At 36.0% G+C, this 14,787-nt stretch overlaps 1 protein-coding gene across 7 annotated transcripts in view; it reads left to right on the top strand.

Moving 5' to 3' along the window:
• The window catches only part of LOC105382610 (apoptosis-stimulating of p53 protein 1), a 199,272-nt gene that overhangs the window by 73,152 nt on the left and 111,333 nt on the right, over positions 1 to 14,787 (top strand). Inside the window, exons 1-2 of one of the 7 annotated variants that reach the window (XM_048627257.1) lie at positions 1,265 to 1,544; positions 2,373 to 2,933. The exons of 4 other annotated variants lie outside the window; for them this stretch is intronic. In XM_048627257.1, coding sequence (XP_048483214.1) covers positions 2,481 to 2,933 — 453 coding nt within the window. In that variant the 5' untranslated portion in view covers positions 1,265 to 1,544; positions 2,373 to 2,480. Of the gene's footprint in view, positions 1 to 1,264; positions 1,545 to 1,787; positions 2,934 to 14,787 lie in introns of those variants that run through there. 2 more of the 7 variants (XM_048627256.1, XM_048627255.1) reach the window with 2 other exon arrangements.

Raw genomic sequence — 14,787 nt, 5'->3', positions numbered from 1 at the left:
ACTTACGGTTAAGTACGGTTTGCTTTCAGACTCTTCTTCTGTAGAGAAAATCTATGCAATATTTACAGTATTGTGAAAATTTACATTTGGTGAGGACATCGGAAAATATCCAGCTTTTTTAGATATCAATATAGTCTCTGGAATTTTCCATCTGATTGTATGTATTTCTTGCGCCGCTGGCTTCTAATACATAATTTCATCATCATATTATTATTATCAGGACCAGTAGTAATCTTCCACTGCTGGACCTAGAGAGCGCTCTCCCCAAATTTAATAGCTGCGATATTTGACTTCTCGAATATGAACGAACTTATGGAAAATAAAATATGTATAGTAAATGACACCTCCTGCTGGATCGTCCTTGGATTGAAGACAGATCGGTAGTGGCTTGTGGCTGGCTGAGGTAATCCGGGGACTGTGATTTTCATAAAAGAGGACTTATTTCAAAATCACTTCAATACTGAATAACTTTCAAAAACTGATCCTAGCCATATCTTTCTCCCTTTCTAAATGAAGAGAAATTGGCAGTTAGAATGAAATCGATGATATCAGTACTCAGACAGAGTTATAAAATTGAAATTGGCATCAACAGTATCCCGTCTGACACTGACCGACGACGGGCAAGGTCGGCCGACTAAACAACCGACATTTTGCATCACCTTCATTCTTATTACATTACACGTAGAGTGCACACTTGGACGTTTTCAGTCTGGTCACGTTGGTAGAAGTGCGTTTTATTTCGTGAAGCGTTATCGAAATTACACATTTATTAGGTGCAACGTGAAGTAGAAATAGCATGTTACTGTTGGGTTTATAGAAGGGTTAATACTAGTAAATAAAAGTGTCTTCTTCTTCTTTTGTTGCCATATCCTAACGGATGTCGGCGATCATCATGCAAAATAATTTTCTATTTTGTGCCATTCTCTTGAGTGTGGCAATGTCCTTTGATCCGGTCCATGTCTTTATGTTTTCAAACTGTGATGTTATTGGCTTGAATTCTCCCTTCTATAAGTGTCTTATAAAAGTAATAATTAAACTTAGTTGTTTTCATATAAAAATATACTGCCGCAGCGCAATATTTAATGAATTAATGAAAATATACAATTTGTAAGAATATGACCGAAACATTAAAATGTTAAAAATAACCCGATCCAATTTCTACGTATTACAGCGAGGCGAAGACGACCATAATAAAGTATCATCAAAGGTCTGAACCTGAAGTCATAATATCAACACAGCATTCATTGAAGCGCGCGCGCACCGTCCAAACTGTCAACATGGCGGAAAACGTGAAAATATACGCAATGTTATTAAAGCCACTTCGTTTCAATTTTAGAACAGTCTGAATTCGTTGCGAACCTGCGCGGGCGCGTCCTCAGACGTTTCAAACTATCAGTGAATTCTACACGGGTCATTATTAAATAACACTGTGTGGAACTTAATGCAATTTACATAGTGATTAAAATTAATGGTGATAGTTACGCTGTAATTATGTGGTAGTTCAGTGTCCTAGATTGTGTATTTTGAAAGATTCTATTGAGGAGGTAAATAAAGTATCTATGGTGAATGTAAATAGGCGGCTTGTAAAGAAACGGTTCTCATTTCAATTGTTATCAGTTGAATTAATCATAATAAATATCAATAGTTACCATAACAGTTACTCGTATGTCAGTAATTTGTTAAAATAATAAACAAAACACTGTTCATAGCTTTTATATTTAAAATTAATATTGTAAGGTATTGATGTTTTTCATAATTAATGTAAGTACCTACTTATTTTGTTTGCATCCTATAAAGTCTTAAACATCATGTCAGCCTTATGTACCTTACGGACCAATATACAAATTGGGTATAAATAATAGCCTTGAAAAGAATATTAGACCGTAATTATTTCCGTATACAGTAATCCGATTACAGATCCTTATTCGTGAAATGAGTGTCCAGTCCATTACATTTTGTCTCTTACCGCAATCGGCTTAGAGGCTACAAGGATATCATGCGTTATATAATAATGTTCCTCATCAGGACTGGACAGACGCGGCTCTAGAGTACATTGACTTTCGACTCGGCAAGACTTCGTGACATTCGACTTTTTGTGTCTGTCGCTTGATTTATTTACAGCAAGTACAAATTGCTTCGCTCACCCATAGCGGTAGCTACCGGGAAGGACTCGGGCTATTTACACTACTAGGCGGAAAGGTTAAAGGTTTCCGCATACGATTGCATAGGCCTCGACTTTAGTTTATAGTGATTAGAATTTTTTGATTAATAAGGCAGACAAAATACGAACGTTTTGAAATCATTTGAGACTTTTATTTTAATTACGAACAGAATCATTCGGTCATCGTAAATAATCACATGACAAACAACAGATTGCCGATTGAAATGAGATCCGTGCACCGCCCACACTGACGCGATCCAACACAAACATTCCCCGAGAATAATCCACGAATTGTACATCAAGTGAACTCTACGCCAAAATGGAGTGTGGACAGTTGACGAACGGATTAAGATGGAGCGCATACACCACCTCTTCAGACTCGCACCTGCCTTCGATACTGATCGATGACGCGCTGGCGAGCGGCGATGAACAGTGCATCAATGACAATTATCTCATAACGTTTCCGGACGACGAGAGCGATATCGATTCCGCGTACGATCCGAAGGATCGTTTTGAGGAGGTGGACAGTGAGAATGAGTCGGGGAAACTTCCCCGCTGCTACGAGAATCCGCTTTTTATTCCGAGGGATTTGAAGACAGCTGATTGGCGGGACAGTGGGGTGCAGAGTGAGGCGGCGAGGTTCGGGAATTATAAGTTTCTGAACGACTTCGATATTGAGTGTGAGGGAGAGGAGGCGGTGCCCGTGGTGTACCTGTCCTGCAGCCGGGCGGCGCGACTGCAGCGCTCCTTGAGACTGGCTGGCTATAAAAAGGTTAGTAGGACTTATTGGTGTTAAATTAAAAAAAAAACATTTGAAATATTCATGTTATTGCAATGTCTTTCACACTTTCATCTACTTATGGAGGTCATAAGGTTAATACAGTTATGTGTAAGTAACAAAAAGAGGAGCAATTAATTGCCGCTATGGTAGGTATTGTGAGTGGTGCCGTATGGTGTTCCGCTAATAACAGTTAATATGACTGGGCTAGTTTAATGTTATAGCAGACACAGTAATTATATGCCGCGGCAAACTTTGATGACCGTTGTCGCGTGGCCGTCGCGTCGTTCGCAAAATGCAGCTGTTCCAAATTTAAATTAGTTTTCCTTACATATAAATTTTTTGCGTTAACTTTATATCTCAGATATTTAGCGTAGATATGTATAATTACTTATAATAATTTAGACGAATAATAATAAAGTCAACATTAACGTTGCTGCAAAACCAGAAGTAGCACTTTTTCTCTCATACAAATACGTAGTTTCACAATTAAATAGCATTTATCTATCTCTATTACGCTTAAGCACACCTGTGCTGTCCCATTTGTTACTGACTTGTCTCATATGCACGCCGGATGTACCGCCTGGGACCTACGTGCATTGTTTCACCTGAAATTCTAACTGAAAACGGGCAGAAGTCAGCTTCGTCATATGTTTAGTGTATTTTTAGGCGACTTTCCGAATGTAATTTAATTCTGGCTTTCAATATAAAACGAAACGTTTACGTTTGCAAGGTAAATAACTGAATCAAATAAATGTGTTCGCACGTACTTTCGTACCAATTCAATTCAATTCAATTCAATCATTTATTGGTAATAACTTAAATAATATTACAAGTCATTTACATAGGTATAGGTAATTGGTAATTATGCACTAGGTATAATTAAGTTACTTATACAATATAACATAGACTAGCTAAAGTAGGTAGTTATATAATTTTATTCATAAAGTAGAAGCACTGATAGTTAGGTATTTCTTTATACATATAAATAATTTAGTTATTAGGTAGTACATCAATAGTTTTTAGGTATTACTATTAAGTAACAACATTTCAGCATTATTTGCATATTTGCATTGTGTTTTAGTATGATAGTATCTTATTTGAAAGCTTTATACACACTTTATACATACCTCTTGAAAAACCTAAGCTCGATACATTACAAACATCAATAAATTTTTTTTTCCTGAAATTTGCAATTGTCAACCCTATACGTACCTACGCTCTCGATCTCTACGTCTGCCCAATGCACAGCCACTACTCATCCGCTACGACACAATTACAGGCAGATTTCCAGCGCCATTCAGTGTCCGGATCAGTGGACCCTGCGTGTGTCCGCGCCGGCACGCGACCGAATAAATGTGAACCCTCCATGCCGCTACCGCATGAGCGAGAGCCGGTACGAAACTTGTGAAGGGCGGATCTACTATCTATTCAATACTATATAGATATTATACTTTTTATGGCATCTACATATAGTATACTACGAAGTGATACATTATCAATACTATCGATAGTTTATTAGTGAACAGATACTGTAGTATCAATAGTATGTTGTTGACTAATAATACCGATACTATCGATTGACTGGCAATCGACCGATACTCTATGGTATTTTTGACAACTATTGATAGATAAATCTATATTAACCTATCGAGCGGCCACACTAATCCACAACTACTTCCCAACACGGCGCGTCACAACCTCGGAAACACCTATATCCAATCGGGAATTTATGTCAGGACTCAGGTAACTGTTTGAGTGTCGAGTAGCGAACAGCCGGAGTAGGCGCCCAGCCGCATCGACTATTGCGGTCGCCACCCCGCCCGCTCGCCCATACCACAATCCGATGAAATATTTATGACCATTTTTGTTTATTCAGGGATTGGTGTTTTGTCTGTCCATTTTTCGAGTGGTAGAATAACAGTTTAGAGAAAATATTGCGTTTATGGTTTTATTGGAATTGCAAAAGGGATATCGTTGTGTGGGTCTGACCAATATGATTGATTCGATGCGTCATATGGATACGTAAATGATGATCATTTGGATATGGATAATGCAACATAACAAAAAGTTTCACGACACCTGAAATACTTTTTGTCACAGTTTCTTATACTCTGTTAGATCATAACAAGGGATTAATTGTTGACTTTCGACACATCTGTCTAGAATTTAATATGGAGATTACGTATACTATAATTTATGACATTAAGCCACTGTTTCACAATGTCTTTAAGGTAAGGTTAGTCGCTACCTGTCGGATAAAATACATGCTGTCACTGTCTAAAAAATAATAACAGAGAGTGACAGCATGTATTTTATCCGTCAGGTAGCCACTAACCAGACATTGTGAAACAGACCCTAATTGTAACATAATGATCTAACAGACTATGGTGAAACTAGGCATTAAGATTTGAATACTCCAATCGAAGTTTTTAGCTGTTCTAGGCTACACTTATTATCCCTCAATAACTCAGTCCCTTCCTCCTACTATACATTTATCAAGTGATGCAGCTAATTGCAGTAAAATTACACCTCGGCAACTTGGCTGCACGTGACATATGGCCGGCTTGTTAGCCAACTGCACTTAGTTTGTAGTTCTGTTTTAACCGTCGCACGCCCGCCGCCCGGTACGATCGAAAATTGATACTTCCTCAGCCAGTAGCCGTGGCCTACTAGACCAGTTCCCCGTCAATGCTAAACCATTTTTGATTTCATCTGTATAAGGTATATTTCGGCTTGGTTAGTTTCGCAGGATCCCGAAGGTCTGTCGTACTCGTAACATATGATGGCACATTTCAGTCGTCAGTAAACGTCGCGCTTTGCGTAGAATGGATGATCTTCGTAAGGTATGGTTCCATCTTTGATAATAGGTAGTCTAACTAATAGATGATTTAGGTAAGGGGATTTTGTAATATTTCGTCACGATTATCACGAATAATAGAAAAAGACTATGTTTATCCAACTAACCCAACTGTTCCTGTTTAATGTAAGGTAGGTACATAGGTATATGATGTATTACATAGTTCAGCGGTGGAAAAGCTGTGGTTGCTTTCGTCCTCTATTGATGCAAATATCATAATTATATCACATAAGTGGTTAATTATTATAACCAATTGTGATTTTCATGATAAGTAATGAATATAATTGAAATCTACCAATAAAGCGAATAATTTAAGCGATTATCATTCAATATATCAAGGGCTTAATTCAGGCGTAGGTTATAAAGTTAAAGCAAAGTTTTAATTTATCATTTAAATTTAAATCTATTATGATTATATTTAGTGTTTCTTATAAGTATTAAAGTAGGCAATAATATTTTTTATTATTCGGTACCTACTTACATTTAAGGAAAATTATATAATATTTTGTTATACTTAAGTACAAATATAAACAATTTGGCACCGTACCATACCTAGACAAAACAATTAGCAAAGCCTACAATCGTAAGTTATAGATTGAAAAGTCGGTCATTAAAGAGTGTTTGCGGCATCTGGCAGACGTCTCCAGACGGCCCTTGTACTAGGAAGTGGCTCGCCGTCCACTTAATCAACTCTCCATGGAGAGGGCCGCTCCCACTGCGACACTGGTGGTTCTCGATTGATACTCGTGAGATAATCACTGAGAAGTTGACGAGTATAACTTAGTTTATGTACTTATATTGAAATTAAAATTTTGTGGTCAGCTAAATAGATGCAGAATGCCTGCCAAGTACAATGTAAAGAAAAATATACCACGCAAGTTTTATTTATTTATGCAGCACATTTATATATTGACACAATTTCCTTATTTACACTGTAAACATAATTATTTGTATTTATCTAATTTTATATCATCCTTCTTATAAAAACACGTTATTTCAGGGTTTGGTACACATTGAGAGTGTATTAATTTCATCCTATAATACATGTATCTTGATGCATGGATTGATGGATTGATCCTATGCATCTTGAATGGCTTTCGCAGAAGGCTAATGACATAATTATATCAACTAATTAAAGAAATCCATGGTACCCCTTTCCTTGTCCGTCTAAGCGGCGGCCTGCGCTATTTATGTCAGAATGCGATTGGACTAAGCTGCGATTTATTTGCTACAGCGCGCCAAACGCTATAGATATTTCTAGTATCGCTATTTAAGGATACCGGTACTACTCGGTAGCCCTTACAGTCTTTAATTAACCCATTTATCATCACCGTTGCAACGACTATGAAAGTTATAATTAAAAGTGTTGCGAGATGCATTTATAGAGATTAATGGGCATACAAAACAGTAGTCCGGTGTCTAAAAGTGTGTATATTAATATAAGATGATTTTTCTTGGCAATTTTGTTTCAGGTAACCTTACCTTTCTTTACTAAGCGTGTTAGTGATAAACACTCTTAGGGTATAGGTACCACCGTAATTAAAAGATAAGACAATCATATCAGATAGTGTTTTAACTGTTCTAAAATGAAAGTGTGTGTTTTCAATCGTTCCTTCTGTAAACTTACTTTAGGTACTCTAACTGCGCAACTCAAATATTACCTACATCTATAAAGCAATGCCTTCCTCCTGGTATGGATAGCACAAAAAGCAGCAACACAGCACAACTAGCGACTGTCACGAAAACTTCCGAAACAAAGACTGAGAGTTTTTATTTTTTTAATGAATTGAAACTGTGAAAACAGAGTTCACTGGTTTCACTAATTAAGGCACGGAACAAAGGCTGCAAAAGGAAGCGCTCTCTGTAGTCCACAGGGGTATAATCGTGACAGTTCTGACATTGCGAAAAAGAGACGCTTAGCTACATTAAGCGTAAGAAAGAAACGTTAAGCTGTAAATGTTTTTTGTCCTTTTTGCTGTGGCGCCTGTTTACGTCAGTTCTCTGTGCCAAACAATGAAACAAATGAAAAATCTGTGCCAAACAAAGGCTGACAGTTACAACAAAATTTTCTAAATGCTATTTATTTTTGATTTGCTAGTGATTTGTGGGTGTTTATTAAGTTTATTAGACTATTATCATCACTTAACGAGTGTGTGACATGGGTGGGTGGATTTTGTTCGGTTGTACAGAGCATATTGAACGAAAACACGATGGAATGATGGATGAGATATATTTTCACATGTAAGTAGATACTATCAAGTTTAACAAGCTTACATTCATCATAGTACTATCTATTGGCTCGATTTTAATATAAAACGATACTAATTTTAATACTGTAAGGTCTTTTAGTATCAGTTTTAAGTAAAAATTACGAGGTACCATATCATAACAAATCACATGGGGTTGCAAGTTATTGAAAATTTATTTTACCCACAAATATTATAGTATGCAAAGAAAATACTAGAAATTGTAACGGACTCGGGTTGGGTTTACAAATGGGGCGCACGAATTCGGTTTTTGTGAAGATTGTATTTTGTAGAAGTCATTCTCCTCTTTCAAATGAGGTGCCTCTCATTGTGAGGAAACGTTCGTTTCTTTTTTTTTCTTCCATGTGTGATTTCTTCTGTATAATATAAAGTTTATTGTATTGATACGAAATACGTGTTTCCTTTAAAAAAAACCCCATCACATATTTGGCCCACGATTATAATGCTCATGCTCATCCATTTATCTCTTTCATAGGTTTCCGACAGAAAAAAATATATCAAGAAAATGGATAGACATTACCGGTCGCACAAATTGGGAACCAAGGAAACATACAAAAATTGTGTTCGGCACATTTTGAAGAGGATTGAACAATGAATTATACAATCCACTCAGTTTGTGTATATTAAATAATTATATTGAAATCAAATAAGTATGAGTAAAGTTTTTTTTCTTATATCGTCGGTTGACAGGAAAAACTCACTAAGGCTGATTTTTCAATATTCAGATAAATGTTATCTGGGTAATACAAACATTGAGAAACATTGAGACGCAACAGCATCAAAATTATTTCCCAGCAAAACTTTTGTCTGGCTATTGAAAAATTAGCCTTTAGTGTCTTTTTCCTATCAACCGACGATATACTCAAGTTTTGTTTTTGTTATTATGATAAGTTAAATTTCCCCATATTTAGGTTTTATTTTTATGTCGGCAACATCTATGGTTTGAGTGAGAAAGAGAATAGTGCACACGGCGATTGCGAATCTATTTGTAGTTGATCTGAGCTGTAGTCTGTAGTCTATGGTAAACAGAAAAAAATAAAACAGAGCAAACATACAGACAGCGTATGTCGGAACGATTAATTAACGCATATGATTTACTGAACGTTGTATTGTTCTCTCGGATAACGAATGAACAACATTGTTAGGTTATAGGTACCTATTGTGCATGTTTGATTTTGGTTTAGCTTAGAAGGATCAGCAAAAGATTACTTTATTTATCCTAACTATCCTAATCCTAACTAATATTATAAATGCGAAAGTAACTGTGCCTGTCTGTCTGTCTGTCAGTCTGTTACTCTTTCACGCCAAAACTACTGAACGGATTTGAAGGAAATTTGGTATACATACCTATATGGTCTAGACCCTGAGAAAAAACATAGGCTATTTTTTATCCCGGGATTCCCACGGGAAATCTTTTTAAGGCGAAGCTAAGCTCGCGGGAACAGCTAGTTATTTATGTACCTACCTCTATTTGAGTCAATGTAGGTACCGCTATTGCTCATTTTTTCAGTTCAGTAAATCTACCTAAAATCCTCCAGTCTATGACCATTCAACCTATCATAGCACGTCAAGTCATGTTTAAAATCAGCTTAACTTGAAGTTTGCAGTTGTAAAACCGGTACTGTAACTAACTAGGTACTATTTTCATAGGAAAATCATACTATAGTTTTAAGTGGGGATATTTTCATAATTCATACTACAGTTTCAAATGGTAGAAAAAAAATAAAGAATTTTAAATAAACACCTATTTCAGGAATAGCAAACCCAATTTGTGCCGAACCACAATTAGACAGGCTCGTGTGGGGTTACATCGTAAACCGTTGATTATCGGGTTCCGTCGGTGGATCGGTTATTTGAGCTTTGTGTGGTAAAGTAAATACGCATAGTATAATAGTATGGTCGGATCTGTTTTGCGGTGGAGAACGTAATGGAATGTAACAAGAACGTCTAATTATTAACCTCGAGTTATCTGGATGTTAAGGTTTATTGTAAACCAGTAACTTATAGAATGAAATTATCATTATTGTGAGCTATAGATAAACGCAATAGGTAAGTACTGTAGTTATTAGTTATGTGATTGTGAGGGCAAAAAGTTTTCGAAATTATAAATTTGGTCATTTTTTTTACACCGGAACTATTTAGGGTGTTGCACCATTGGTGCGTTGCGTCGCGTCATCCCAATTATGACGCACCGCACCAATGGGGCTTCGCCTTTATGATACTTTTTTCAGCAGACCCATTAACAATAACTACTGTCTACAAGTTGTCTATACTGCATGTTACCATATCAGATAACTTAATAGTATCATTTAAGTATAGCGAAATAAACTATTAAAGTATCTACACCTACGTTCAACAAAGCACACGCTAAAAAGGAAAAAATAAACGGTGAAACACTATGAATAACAGAACATAGAGACTCGGGCAGAAAGGGTGAACTTTCACCACGTGCACATTAATGTTATGCAATTCACGTCACTGGCAGGGCCGTATAGCGGGGGTAAGGGTAATGAAACCTTGACTCAGTTAAAATACTGAAATATTTTTACAGGGTCTCGCGAAAATTGTACTTATGTATAGTATGCCGAAAGGGGTGACTCAGGAGGTCACATTAAAATATTCTTGTTCTAGGAATTTTGATATTTCGCATGACTTTAAATATCATGGGAAGTTGAACTTTTTTCACGAATACCCATATGTCGTAGAGCATTATTTTCCCAGAATGTCGAGCTGAGTCAATCCAAAGTGGCTCCTCGAACGAAAACTATGAGGAAACTTTTGACAGATAATATACGGAAATGAGAGAAGAAAACGTAATTTTTTGTCGTTGATTGCAAAACCCGTAATAGAGGCTCTGTAGTCCCCACAATACCACTACACTTCTCCGCGGTAGACAGTTGTCAGCTGTGTCACTCTGTCCACTCTTTGTCACCTTGTCAACTGAAAGTTCCATTTTCCTGTATTTTTCCCATATTTTTCCTTCGCCCCTCGCCGTGTCACTGCGCGCTTGTGACCGCAATAGAATAGGGCGCCAGGCGTGAACACAATTCCTCGCAAAATTAACACTCTTATTACTATTACATAAATATTAGGTACGACGAGCCACTGACAAGCGTCCACAAAGTCTGAAACGAGTAAAATGGATTGGGGCCTACTTTTCTTAATTAAAAGTCTAGTCCTTTTCCACTGCAGCATTGAATTTTCCACCATGCTACTTGGAACATACGAATTAAAATGAAACAGAATCTCGCACAGACAAGTTAGTAGAGTAATGATCTCATCAAGAAGTTAAAGCAAGAGTTTAAGTTAAGCGTGTCAGTTTATACATACTTTGAGTGAGCGTAATCGCTGACATTTCTCTTCGAACGTTTCTGAAGGCTCTAGGAGGGATAATCTGTACATTTCATTCAAGTGTATTTTCTCCAGACAAATATTCCGTTGGACGCCCTTTGGAAAGCGGCGAAAAAAGTGGTTAAAAATACTCGATGCAATGAAACTTCATGCAACTCATTGCATTTAGTGGACTGTAGGTGTAGGAGTCAAGTAAGCCGCTTATCCGTCTTGGAGCTGGTAAGAACTGAATGTAGTATGAGCTTTGAGTGAGGCCTACGCTATCTTATGGTTTGTGATCCTTATCAAATCTTGCTACCAAAAGAGCCACACTCATTGCTTACTACGCGTTCTTTCAATCAAGAATACTCTACGGACTGGCCGTATGGGGTGGTAGCGTCGATATTGACAAAATATTAATTCTTCAAAAAAGATGCATACGCATTCTTGATGGTTTAAAATCAAACCGGGAATCATGTCGAGGTTCCTTTAAAAAACTTAAAATACTGACTATTACAGCCTTATAGGTCATTGAACTCTGCAAATTGGTCAAACGCTATCCAAATAAATTTCCCCTTAGGACTCTGGGTGCCAGTAACCGTCTAAATGAGAAATTTAAGTATGATCTGGAGGTTCCTGCTAGTAGGACAGTCACATACTCACGCACAACGAAGATGGCAGCTATCAAAGTATTCAACAGTCTTCCAGATGAAATTAAGTCTCTGACGGTGACGGGTACTAAGTTCTTTACTAAATTAAAAGAGTTCCTCATTGTTATGTGTCCATATAGCCTCAATGAATTTTATGATTTCAAGCCTGCTGCTTAACATGAATTGAAATTAAATTTTAAAATGTTAAAAACTATTTCATTAAGTTCCTAATTCTATTAATAAAATGTAATAACTAACATAATTTTAATGATTTAATATTTTGCATGACATTTTACTAACTATATACATTTTGCTACACCCATTGGGTAAAATTGCATTGAAACTTTTTTATAAAATTATATAATGTAAATCTATATTTTGTAACATGTGATTTAAGGCAATAAATAAAATAAAATAAATAAAATAAAAAATAAAATAAAATGTTAATATTTACACCAGAATAAAGCTTTTTATTCCCACGAGTGTCATAAAATTTGAAATATGAGGCCACTTCAAAGGGTAACGATCTTTCATTTTAAAATAATATTCTTCGAATTTTCTTGAACGTGTCGAGACGCAGTTAATTTGGCAGAATATCAAGTAAAATATGTGACCAGCAGTCTGTTAATGCTGAATGTTTAGTTAGAAGCGACAAGTGGCGTTTGAAGTTCAAGAAAATTAAGCATATTCTTCAAAGCGGAATCACCTACCTACATAATAAAATGTAGAATTGAGATTTGAATTTTGACCGAGTGTAATTGACGCTCGGATGTTTTGTTGACGATTTTAAGATAGTATGTATCTTTTTCTAAGGAGATGTTTGAAACGCAATATATTTAAAATATCCATATTTAGCATTTTATAAAGCCTGCTTTCTTTCACAAAAGCCTCTCTTTTTTCTTCCACACCCTTCGATCCTGTGAAACTTCAGCCATTGGCAAATTGGTCCTCACCCGGCACCCACTCGGTCGCTATTATTTACGAACGTTTATAATATACTATATATATTTAAAATATTAGTTTCATGAATGAACAAATAAACCGAAACATTAAACTTTCCTTATTCATACGGAACTACAAATACAAACTAAGGAATTCAATTTGTCTTAACCAATTATATTTCTAAATTAAATTTACCTAGGTTCAGAGGTAAGTTGATTTCTCTTGGGACTCATTTTTATTAGGTTTCCTCGGTCTTGAATACATCGCCTTGCGCTCCACATTTTACTTTGAGCATTATACGCCGTTTAGGAAAAATATTTATGTATTCATTAGAAATCTCACCACAAAATAAAATGGTTTAGAATAAAATCTAATGCTGTGTTCATAATAATATGCAGCGGTGCAATGTGCTTTAAAATAATCGTTCTGAAAAGTGTTGAAGGTTTTTCAGGGTGGTTTTTTATGAATATAACATAATCAGTGATTTCAGATAACTTGATCCAATAATCAGTAATCATTGATTATAATAATCAGTGATTATGTTATATTCATAAAAAACCACCCTGAAAAACCTTCAACACTTTTCAGAACGATTATTTTAAAGCACATTGCACCGCTGCATATTATGCTATAATAATATCATGTACTTCTTTGTGGGGTAGGCAGAAGTGTTTCTAGAACAAATCTTTGTTAGTGTTATCTTAATGTAATGTACCTAATGTACCAATATTGAAGCTAGGTATAGTAATTTCTTGGCACATACCAAGAGCTTCAGTTTCCAGTATTTCAGAATTAACTTTAAAGGCTAGCATGTATATTGAAGACACCCTTATTCGGGAGGATTCGAAGTGATACATGGTAGCCTCTTAGCGGGGTGAATGGGAGCTTTCAACTGTAAAATGAGATTACACGACTTATACGATCCGTGAAGCTCATCTGCTTAAGTAATTGTTTTTTGGCAGAGAAGTATGTGTGAGTAAAAATAAGTATTTTGTTTTTGTACCATCGAGAAATAAAGCGCGAATTTCTTAGCATTTACCATTATTTTTATTGGCAAGTATAGAAATGATATTAAAGCTGTCGAACTCTTATGAATTAATAGACTATTACTATAACTGTATTTACCAGACAAATACATCATACCAGATTTACAACTAAGCATCCGACAATCAAATTAAGATTTTTTTTTATAATACCTAAATGTAATCTTTATGTTTTCTTTCAAATTAACTGCTGCTGTCAGAAAAAAAGCGAGAAAGCAAGTAGGCTAAATACGGACACACGGACAGTTGTCGTATTAGGGAGAGATAGGCAATGTTATATCAAATAGCAGATAGGTTTAGTCTCTTTTGATTATGGCTCACCATCAAATAATCATAATGATAAGAATTGAAAGTACTTAATCCTCAGAAGTATATTAAGTTACGAATATAAATACATAGTATTACATTTACGACTGATAAACTATATTTTTTCATAGTATTAGAATTACACTTGCGAGCAATGAAAAAGTTTCACCTGTCATTGCCGTTCCATATTTCACTGGAATTTTTTCATTGCTCGTCTGGCAAAATATTTAATCAATAATTTTATTATTAAAACTAGAGGTTGCGTTGTGGCGCGGGCTGCAAGCAGCCGCGCGGTGCTTTGATGCTTTCGGTTTAGGTGGGAGACAGTTTTCAGTATGATTCTCAGTTTCAGCAGGGTATTGGCATGAGTATACTGTAGCAAATCTTTCTTGCGTTTTGTTATGCCTTGAAAACTGTGTTCACTATGTTTTTTTTTTAATTAAAGGGGTA

The sequence above is a fragment of the Plutella xylostella genome, chromosome 18 (genome assembly GCF_932276165.1).
Source record: "Plutella xylostella chromosome 18, ilPluXylo3.1, whole genome shotgun sequence".
Taxonomy (NCBI): domain Eukaryota; kingdom Metazoa; phylum Arthropoda; class Insecta; order Lepidoptera; family Plutellidae; genus Plutella; species Plutella xylostella.
The sequence above is the reverse complement of the archived record's forward strand: the minus strand, read 5'-3'. Positions and strand labels throughout refer to the sequence as shown.